General features: G+C 63.2%; 1 protein-coding gene across 1 annotated transcript; it reads right to left on the reverse strand.

Moving 5' to 3' along the window:
• Positions 1 to 1,233: 1,233 nt before the first annotated feature.
• Slc2a3 (solute carrier family 2 member 3) lies at positions 1,234 to 10,340 on the reverse strand. The gene is made up of 10 exons (XM_042701524.1): positions 10,300 to 10,340; positions 9,387 to 9,479; positions 8,719 to 8,879; positions 8,212 to 8,452; positions 7,639 to 7,801; positions 6,449 to 6,636; positions 4,374 to 4,478; positions 3,999 to 4,100; positions 3,677 to 3,880; positions 1,234 to 3,121 (listed from the first exon to the last, which is right to left on the reverse strand). The coding sequence occupies exons 1-10, from the start codon at positions 10,312 to 10,314 to the stop codon at positions 2,924 to 2,926; spliced, it is 1,470 nt and encodes a 489-aa protein (XP_042557458.1). The 5' UTR covers positions 10,315 to 10,340; the 3' UTR covers positions 1,234 to 2,923.
• Positions 10,341 to 10,726: the final 386 nt, after the last annotated feature.

Genomic DNA, 10,726 nt, shown 5'->3' on the forward strand with positions numbered 1-10,726 from the left:
TGCACAAAAAAATGAAAGGGTGTGTGTGGGGAGGGGAAGGGCAGAAGTTCCTCCCCTTCCCCTCCACTGCATTCCCGCCCTGCCTTCTGACCAAATCCCTCTAGAAGATTCCGAGGACAACAGCCGCTTCTTTTGTGTCTGACCTTGGGGCCTGGCCTTTCTTGGGGTGGGTGTCCAGACAGTACATTTGCATAAGAGCTGGGGTGCGCTCCTAACAGCTGGGCGTTCGCATCCCCTGAGCCTTCCACGGAGGAGCCTGTAGCGCACGCCTGTAATCCCAGCCAGGCCGGAAGCTGAGATCTGAGGATTGTTCCCAGTCCAACACCTGGCAGAAGCGTCTGGGAGACTCTGGACCACCAATGAACCCACCAAAGGAACCAAAAGGCCAGAAGCGGAGGCTTGGCCGAGGAGGTAGAGCGCCAACCTGGAAGAGAACAGCTAAAGGAAAAGCAGCAGGCCCCGAGTTCGAGCGCCAGGTCTAGGACACAAATCGAGGAGACATTTGGGAGGGAAACAAGGGGACACTGGGTGGTTAGGAAGTCGTCACCAGCTGGCCACCAGGCCCAGCAGGGTCCCCTGGGCCCCTCCGAGGCTCCAGTTCATATGCTGAGTCTCTTGTCTTTAGCTGGGGGCGGAGCCACGGGGGCCTTGGAACTTACTGGAAAGTCTTCCAGCAAGTGTCTGACGCGTGTGTGTGTGTGTGTGTGTGTGTGTGTTTGGGGAGTCTGGCTCTCTTCGGAGGTGTGACAAGGCTCCCGCCTGTCATCCCAGCTACAGAGGAGGCTGAGATCTGAGGATCGCAGTTGGAGGCCAAGCAAGAAAGACCTGGGAGGCTCTATCTCCAGTGACCCCGACCCAAAAGGCAGAAGTGGAGAGGTGGCTCGCGGGCTACAGTGTTTGCCTTGAGCCAACCGAGTTCCAGCTCTCAATACCGGACTTTCCTGCCCAGGCTGGCCTCAGATCGCGATCCTCCGCTCTCAGCCTCCTGAGCGGCCAGGATGACAGGCGGGAGCCACCAGCGCCATCCACCAGAAGAGCAAGCTGGGGCTGGGGCAAGAGAGCCGGCAGGGAGGAACTCGGCATCCAGTACTTGCGTAACACAGAGCGGGTGGATTGTTCTCAGGAGATGGGGGATGGCTCCAGCCCTGCAGGGAAGACGGATTTTGGTGTTTTTGGGGGGGAAGGGGGTCCCCAAGAACGAATCTGCGGGGTGGCCATGGTGTGAATTTTTATTTCAAAATAAAAGAACCACAGTAACAAAAAGCAACACAATAACGGGAGTAGAAAAAAAGCCACGCGGAAGGAAGTACTCAGAACCTGGATGCAAGGACTCAGATCCCGGGAGGGGTGGGTGCTGTGTTAAGTCACCTGAGCTGGGGGGGGGGAGGGGGAGTAACCAGAGAGGATTGTGGGAAATGAGGACCAAAATACTCTTGGCTGAAATGTCTGACCAAAGAGAAGCACCGAGGAAGAGACGAGGACTGGGGAAATGGGGGAAGAGAGTGGATCTCTCTGGAATCTTCCAGAACTTTCCAGCGATCAACTCTGGCCATTTTCTTAGTCCCTGCTGGGAACCTTTCTTCCCCCGCTCACCCACCTGTAGCCCTGACCTCCCAAGCCCAGGACCTGCATTCCCACCGCCCCCTTGCCAGCTAGACTGAGGTAGAACCCCCCATCTCTCAAGCTCACCGGGATGTTCATGAGGAAGGTAGCGAGATGAATGGGAAGGTTGAAACAACAATAATAATAACGCAGTGTTCTGTATGTACAGGCGGGGCGAGACCAAAGCACTCCACAAAGACTGCCCAGGCACAGAGACGTGGCGTGGACGCATCCACACCCAGCCGGGCTGCGCTGCGCACGGCCTGAATCCAGGCCCAAAGGACACACACACATCCAAGAGTCAAGACTCCAGCGAGAACTTCCCTCTGCCAGCGACCAATAATCGTTACGCTTCTCCACTCCACCTAACCCGGCGAGGTTCCAGAATTTTCTACCAGTGAACAGAAGAATAATTAAGAAGTAAAACACCACACAAAAGAAGACCCACCACAAAAGACCTAACTTCGCTTATTAGGTAGTGAGATCATTTCAAAATTCAGAAGAAAAACCAAACACCCCCAAAGAACCTTTCTCTTCCATCTATCCCCCCCCAACCCGCCACCATGAACCCCGCAAACCCTAAGCAAGCTCTCTCCAAGCCCAACTTAGGAAAAAACACAAATACCCTGAGTCCCACTGAGATGACAACCTTCTAGAAGTTTCCAGAAGGAAACCCAGTGAGTAGCATTTTCTCTTCTTTGCCCTCTCTTCTTCTGCCCAAATACTGGAGACATTAATGGAGAGAAACTCATCAGAAGAGTTTCCATCTCCCAAGCACACAAGTCAGTGACACACACCAGCGTGTGAACCTGCGTGTCACGGTGCACACTTGCATATTTTTTTTCCCCCTTGGTCACCTTCCAACTTTTTTTCCCCCTTATGTTTTAATTTCTGCACCTGTTTGGGGGGGAAAAAAATTAAGAAAAAGACAAACACACACAATAATTTCTCCTTCCCAACAACCTCAACTCAACTCAACAGGTGGTTTTTCAGGAGATGAGCACAGTTCCTGCATGGAAGGTGAATAAATTATATGCAAGGAAACTCAGCCAGTGGAAAAGAGAAGACAGAGACTCAGAAAGCAGAGTGCCGCAGAGCACGCAGGCGCCCCGGGGACTTCTCCACAGGCGTCTCTGCATCTGCTTTCTGAGCAAAGTGGGGCTTGGACAGGAGAGTCCCGTAGCAGCATCCTATAGTCCCGGCTTCATCCTGATGAGGTTCTGGTTCCCCTCCCCAGCTCCCCCCACCGCCCCTGCCCCCCCCACGGCGGGGAGGGGTGTTGCCGTGGGCGGGGAGGGAGGCTGGAGGAAGGAGGCCGGGCTCAGACGTCGGTGGTGTCTTCTTTACCGGGCTGACCTCTGTTCACCTCCCCTTCGTTTTTCTGGGGCCGGCCTTCAAACACTCTTGCGATATCTTCGAAAGTCCTGCCTCGAGTCTCGGGGACTTTGAAAAAGGTGAAGATGAGGAAGAGCACGAGGAACACGGCGAAGACGATGAACACGTAGGGCCCCATCAAGGACTGGGGAGAGGACGGAGCAAAAGCCAACACAGCCGTTAACGCCAGGGACGGACGATGCCCGGCCACCGGTCAGCTCCCTCCACGGTCGGATCTGCCCCAGCCCCGCGACACACACAGAGCCTGACATCTGAGCAGCTGCGGCTACAGGCGTGTGCTACCATGCCCAGACCTCCTCTCTCGGATTACAGGCGTGCGCTCCACGCCCAGACCTACTCTCTTCCTTCACCTCCTTCTCCACGTCCACTCTTTGCTCTGGGATTACAGGCGTGAGCTACCACGCCCAGACCTCCTCTCTCGGATTACAGGCGTGTGCTACCACGCCCAGACCTACTCTCTTCCTTCACCTCCTTCTCCACGTCCACTCTTTGCTCTGGGATTACAGGCGTGAGCTACCACGCCCAGACCTCCTCTCTCGGATTACAGGCGTGTGCTACCACGCCCAGACCCCCTCTCTTCCTTCACCTCCTTCTCCACGTCCACTCTTTGCCCTAGGATTGATTACAGGCGTGCACAGCGATGCCCGGCCGGGCTTGGTGAGTGTTCCCTGTTACTCACAGCAGCAGAAGGGAAGAGCAGGCCAACCAGGAAGTTGGAGGTCCAATTGGAGCAGCCGGCCACGGCCATGGCAGCGGGCCGGGGTCCCTGACTGAAGAGCTCGGCCACAATGAACCAGGGGATGGGGCCGGGCCCGATCTCGAAGAACGCCACGTAGATCAGGATGGCGGCGATGCAGATAAAGCTCATGGCTTCAAAGTTGTCCTGGGTGGGAAAGTGACCGTGAGGGACATACGTGTGTGTGTCTGTCTGTCTTTGTCTGTGTGTCCTTGCCCCGTCTACCCTCTAACCCGCCCGCATGCCCGGCGCCAAGCGGACTCACCTTCATCAACAAAGAAACGGTCATGAGACCGGAACACACCGCCATGCCACCCAGGCCGATCATGTGCAGCGTCCGCCTTCCAACCCTCTCCACCAGAAACAGCTGGAGAAACAGAAAACGCAAAGTCAAGTCTCGGACGTCCAGGAGAGCCTGGCAGATGTTCCTGGCTTTAAACCACGATCCTCCTATTTCCACTTCCTGAGGAGCTGGGATTACAGGCAGGAGCTACAGCACCCGGCCCATCTATCCCAAGGTTGTCTGTAAAGAGCGTACACACCCATCTCTCAAATGACCCTTCTCTTTCTCCCAAAGGGTAGTTAAGAATTCCTTCTCGACCCCCGCTGCCCCCCCTAAATGATGTGAGCCTCAACTTACAGACACTACGGTGAAGATGGTATTCACCACGCCCGCTCCGATGGTGGCGTAGATGGGCTGGGAGACGCCAGCATCTTTGAAGATCCCCGTGGAGTAATAGAAAACCTACGGGAAAACAAAGACACATTGACATTTCCACACCATCTCGGGGTTCATAAGCTCTCCCCTCTTCGCTGTCTGTATGGAGATGTTGGGATTTGAACTCAAAAGCCTCTCTCTGTCGCTCTACCTAACTTTGCCCCTCAACAATGGTGCTCAACCAGTTGAACCACATCTCCCAGTCCAGTTTTTGGCTGGTTGACTGGGCTTTATTGCTGGGGTTGGTTTTGAACTGTGAGCCTCAGATCTCAGCCTCTTGAGTAGCTGGGATGACAAGCGATCGTGGGGCCTGAACTCTGGGCCTGGGCGCTGTCCCTCCGCTCTTCAGCTTAAGGCTGGCGCTCTACCACTTGAGCCACAGCGCCACTTCTGGCTTTTTCTGCTTACGGGGTGCTGAGGACTCGAACCCAGGGCCTCATGCATGCGAGGCAAGCGCTCTACCACTGAGCCACCTGCCCAGCTATAAGTTTTTATCAGCATATATGAACTGCACAAAGCGGCGCCGCTGGTGTACACTCCTCCCTACTTCTTCTCTTCTTTTTTGGTGGTGTTGCTAGTACAGGGATTTGAACTGAGGACTTCACATCGGCTAGCCAAGTCCTCTACCACTCAACCTACTCCTGTCTTCACCACAGCTTCTGGTGGGCTTTCCTAACTATACGTCATATATACCATAGGGATTTAATTGTATGGTACATATTGTAAACTATACACTACATATTGCATATTATATATTGCATATTACATATTACATTTTGTATATTACTGTCTGTTGTTACACATCATGTTATATAGTGTAAATTTCATATTGCATATTATGTTGTATATTATGTATATTGTTTTGTTGTATATTGTGTGTTGTATATTGTTATATATTACATACTATGTAACATTGTATATATGTTGTATATTATATATTGTGTATCACATATGGTATACTATGTATTATGCTACACATTGCATATTACATTGCATATTATGTACTGTATGTTATGTATTGTGTGTGTGTTGTATGTTATATGTTAATGTCATATGTTGTACGTTACATGTTGCTTACTGTATATTGTAGATATTGGGCACCATATATTGCATATTGCTGCATGCTATACATTTTGTTACATATTGTATATTATGCATATTGTATGTACATATTGCATTATGCATTTATGCTATGTCATATATTGTATACTATATATTGTATGTCATAAATTGCATGTTCTATGTTCTATTGTATGTTACGTGTTATACGTTGTATATGTGATACATTGTATAGCATCCCCCTCCCCCTCCTCTCCCCTCGCCCCTCCTCCCCCCTCCCCCATCCCTCCTCCCCCCTCCCCCATCCCCCTCCCCCTCCCCCCTCCCCCCATCCCTCCTCTCCCCTCCCCCCATCCCTCCCCCCCCCCCTCCGTGGGGAGCCAGGAGCCAGGTCTGCGACGCCCCGACGCCGGCAGCGGCGCTGTGGTTCGGCTGTGATTGGCGAGGCAGAGCGCCAGCCTGGGGTGACGGGGTCTGGGGTCTGGGGTGGCGGGGTCTGGGGTCTGGGGTGGGGGGGTCTGGGGTGGCGGGGTCTGGGGTCTGGGGTGACGGGTCTGGGGTGGGGTGGGGGGGTCTGGGGTCTGGGGTGGGGTGGGGTAGGGGGGTCTGGGGTGACGGGTCTGGGGTCTGGGGTGGCGGGGTGTGGGGTCTGGGGTCTGCGGTGACAGCGCGCGGCCCGCTTCCCACCCAGAGCCGCCCAAAGCAGCGATGGCGGCGAGCCCGGCGCCTCCGCAGCAGCGCGCCTGCGCGTGGCTTGCGGCCGAGTGGACCAGGTGTCCCCCTGCCAAGTCTCGCGAGGACGGGAGTAGCTTAGGGTTTGTTCCTTAGCAACCCGAGCAGCTGCGCCCACGCGGCCGTCTCGCGCCTGCGCCTGCGCCTGCGCCGGGCAGCGCCCCCCCCCCCCCCCCCCGCCAGGTCTCGCGAGAGCTTGCACTCACGGCGTTGATGCCCGAGAGCTGCTGCGAGAGCTGCAGCACGATGGAGATGACGATGGGCTGGCGGTAGCTCGGCGCGCGGAACAGCTCCAGCACCGTCACCTGCTTCTCCTGCGACATGCGCGCGCTCTCCTCCTTCATCTCCTGGATGTCGTCCGTCACGTCCGCCGTGCCCCACAGCCGCTGCAGGACTGCGGGCGCCCGGGGTCGCGGGGTCACAGGCGCGCCGGACCCCGACCCCCGACCCCGACGACCCCCGACCCCCGACCCCCGACCCCCGACCGATCCCCGACCGATCCCCGACCCCCGACCGATCCCCGACCCCCGACCCCGACCCCTGACCCCGACCCCCGACCCCCGACCCCGATCCCCGACCCCCGACCGATCCCCGACCCCGATCCCCGACCCCGACCCCAATCCCGACCCCCGACCCCGATCCCCGACCCCCGACCCCGACCCCAATCCCGACCCCCGACCCCGATCCCCGACCCCCGACCCCCGACCGATCCCCGACCCCGATCGATCCCCGACCCCCGACCCCCGACCCCAATCCCGACCCCCGACCGATCCCCGACCCCCAACCCCGACCCCGACCCACGATTCCCGTCCCCCAACCCCGACCCCGACCCCCGATCCCCGACCCCCGACCGATCCCCGACCCTGATCGATCCCCGATCCCCGACCCCTATTCCGACCCCCGACCCCGATCCCGATCCCCGACCCCGACCCCCGATTCCCGATCGATCCCCGACCCCCGACCCCCGATCGATCCCCGACCCCCGGCGCCAGGCCCCAGCTCGGGCTTTGCTTTCCCGGGCCGGGCGCGTCCCCGGCGGCTCCGGCCCAGGCGGGCGCTCCACCCCGAGCCACGGCGCCGCTCCCGGCTTTCCCTGTGCCCGAGGTGCTGCGGACTCGAACCCGGGGCCTCAGCACCCACCTCGAGCAGAGAAGCCACAGCTGGGCCCGCGGGCGCCGCCTCTAATCCTGAGGATCGGGGTTCGCGGCCAGCCTGGGCAGCAAAGTCCCGGAGACTCTGATCTCCCAGGAACCACCAGAAAACCGGGAGTGGCGCTGCGGCTCACGTGGTGGAGCGCCAGCCTTGAGCTGAAGGGCCGAGGGGCAGCGCCCAGGCCCAGGACTGACCATAACCCAAGATAATACGCGCAGCTCGTCTTGGGGGGGGGGGGACTCACTGTCCTTGGCCTGCTCCTCCCGCTTCTTGTTAATGACCAGGAACCGCGGGCTCTCGGGGCAGAAGGGCAGCGCGACGCTCTGCAGCACGGCCGGGATGATGGTGAAGCCCAGAAGCACCGGCCACAGGTCGTCCGAGCCCAGCAGGATGTCCAGGCCCAGGATCTGGAAGCCAGACGCCGGCGCCGCGTGAGCACCGTGCACAGGCCTGGAGAGCACCAGCAGCACGACCCGCGGCCGGGCGGGCTCCGCGGCCCCCGCCGTCACCCCCGCCCTCAGCAGCCGAGATCCCACAGCCACCAACAAGCCGGGCGGCGCCTCGTGGCTCAGTGGTAGAGCGCCGGCCTGGGGCGACCCAGGGCGGGGCCGGAGGACGGGCACCCCAAACCCACCAGAGATGGAGGGCGCGTTTGTGCGTGAGCGTGATCGCGTGCGATGGCATGTGCGGTGGGAGGCGGGTCCCCCTCCCCCGTGCCCCCCCCCGCTCCCCTCCTCTGTCCCCCGTCCCCCCCCCCCGCTCCCCTCCTCTGCCCCCCCTCCCCCCTCCTCTCCCCCCTTCCCCCTCCCCCCCTCACCTGCGCCACCAGGATGCCCACCACGATGCCCAGCTGGTTGAGCGTGCCGAAGGCGCCGCGCAGCGCCGTGGGCGACACCTCGCCGATGTACATGGGCACGAAGCCGGTGCACAGCCCGCAGAAGACGCCGATCACCAGGCGGCCGAGGATCAGCATCTCCACCGACTCGGCCAGCCGGCAGAAGCCCATCAGGCCGCCGCCCACCACGGACAGCAGGTTCACCATCAGCATCGAGTTGCGCCTGCGGGCGGGCGGGGCCGCGGGGTCGGCGGGCTCGAACCCGGGTCCGGGCGCCGCCCCCCCCCCCCCCCGCGGGCCCGGCCCCGCCTCCGGCTGTGGCGACTCTCGCGGCCTTTCCCGCCCGGGCTGGCCTCGAAGCGCGATCCTCAGACCTCGGCCTCCCGAGACCTCGGCCTCCCGAGGCTGGGGCGGCGGTGCTGGGCCCGGCCCGGGCGCCCCCTCCCTCTCCCAACCCCCCCCGCCCCCGGTCCCGGTCCCGGTCCGTACCTGCCAAAGCGGTTCACGAAGAGCCCGACCGAGAAGGAGCCGATCATTCCCCCGACCGAGAAAATGGCCACCGACAGGGACCAGAGGGCCGTGAGCAGCCCCTCCGACGGCGGGTCCTTCATCTTCTCCTCCAGCGTGTAGTTGAGGAAGTCCCGGATGATCTGCAGGACGGACAGACCGACCAGGCGCGGCCCGATGAGGACCCAGCACCGAGGACCCAGCACAGGCCGGGTACTGTGCACTCAGCACTCGGCCCCGAGGGCGATTCCTGCGCCCGCCGGCAGGTGGCGGCGCAGAGCCGCGGCCGCCCCGCCCGGGCCCCGCCCTCCTCGCCCGGGCCCCGCCCCTCTCAGGCCCCGCCCTCCTCGCCCGGGCCCCGCCCCTCTCAGGCCCCGCCCTCCTCGCCCGGGCCCCGCCCCATCAGGCCCCGGGCCCCGCCCCCTCGCCCGGGCCCCGCCCCCACCAGGCCCCCGCCCTCCTCGCCCGGGCCCCGCCCTCCTCGCCCACCCAACTCAGGGACCGGGTCCAAATTCCGCGGGGAGGGTCGGAGGAAAAACTCGCCCAGCGCGGGCGACCGGGGACCCGCAGGGAGCGGGGCCCAGCCCCGAGCAGAGGATCGGGGAAGGGCCGGCCAGGTGAGCGCCCCCGACCCGGCCCCGGCCGCTCACCGTCTCCGGGGCGTTGATGACGCCCGTGTTGTAGCCAAACTGGAAGGAGCCGATGGTGGCGATGGAGACGGCGAAAATCAGCGACGGGGTCACCTGGGGGCGCGGGGGACCGTCAGCGGCGGGGCCGGTGCGAGTTCCAGTCCCGGGACCGGCCCCAGCGGACAAGCAAGAGGCTCAGGGAAGGGGCGAGGCGGGAGCGGACGGCGACCCCGGCCGCGGGGCTGAGCTCGGGCATCGGATCCCGCCGGGGCCGGGGCGGGGGGGGTGACCGAGCCCGCGCGGGCTCGAGCCCCGCACCCAGCTCACGCTCACGCGCGGGTCCCCACCAGCAGAGCGCGCGCCCTCCAGCCCGCGGGCCGCCCCGCTTTCGGGGAGCCCCCCAGCCACCGAGACGCGTCGGGCCGACACCCCGGTTCCGTCCCCGCGCGGCAGGGGCTCCGATCCCCCCGGGCCTCGGCCGGAGCGACGGGCGTGCGCGGGGCGGGCGCTGGGGCTCGAACCCGGGGCCCCCGACCCCGGGCGGCGGGGTCACGGGCGGGGCCGGGGCGCTCCCCCATCCCCCTCACCCGGCCCCCAGCCCCTTATTCCCAAGCGCGCCCCGCGGCGCCCCCGGCGCGGCCGTGACCCGGCGGGCCCGCGCACGCGAAGGTGACCGGCCGCCGTGACCCGCGCGCCCAGGCCATGGCAGAGGCGCGGGCCGGGGCCGGGGCCGGGGCCGAGGCGGGCGGCGGAGGGGCCGGAGGCGGAGCCGGGGGCGCCCGCCCGGCGGGGCCCCCGAGACGAGGACTGCGGCCGCCCCTCACCGCTGCAGCGCGAGCGCGATCGTGACCGGGAGGACGAGGAGGAGGAGGATGGGGACGGAGGGATGACGCTGAGGCGCCGCCATCCCGCACATCCCGCACATCCCGCTTACCTTGTGCGTCCCCATGGTCCCACCCGGGTTCTCGGGAGACCGCTCGGGGAATGTCTGGGGGCGCGGGGGTCCGGCGATGCTCGTCCTGCGGGGGCGCAGCTCGGGGCGACGCCCGGCGGCGGCCGCACCGTTAGGGGAAGCGTGTGCGCCGCCGGCCGCGCCGAGCGCAGGCCTTATGAAGGCTCCCGGGGGGCGGAGCTAGCGCCCCCTCCTCGGCCCCGCCCAATGAACCTGCAGCCCTGGGGGTCCCGGCCCCGCCCACCGGCCCAGGCCGCACCCCTCGGCGCCCCGGCCCCGCCCCCAGCCCGGCCCCGCCCAATGAGCCGCGGCTGGGCGGGGGAGGGCGGTGCCGGGGGCGTGGCCGCGCTCCCTCCGGCCCCGCCCCGCCACCACATCCTCCGGCGAGTCTCCCTCCCCGGCCCCCCGC

The sequence above is a fragment of the Dipodomys spectabilis genome, unplaced genomic scaffold (assembly GCF_019054845.1).
Source record: "Dipodomys spectabilis isolate Male_0828 unplaced genomic scaffold, ASM1905484v1 ptg000296l, whole genome shotgun sequence".
In the NCBI taxonomy this organism is placed as follows: Eukaryota; Metazoa; Chordata; class Mammalia; order Rodentia; family Heteromyidae; genus Dipodomys; species Dipodomys spectabilis.

Bases quoted from the DNA above. Each gene is read 5' to 3' on its own strand.
- Slc2a3 (XM_042701524.1), bottom strand. The intron at 8,453-8,718 runs GTACGGACCGGG...GCCCGCCCGCAG, and splicing joins TTCGTGAACCGCTTTGGCAG to GCGCAACTCGATGCTGATGG. The intron at 4,101-4,373 runs GTAAGTTGAGGC...CTGTTTCTCCAG, and splicing joins CCATCTTCACCGTAGTGTCT to CTGTTTCTGGTGGAGAGGGT.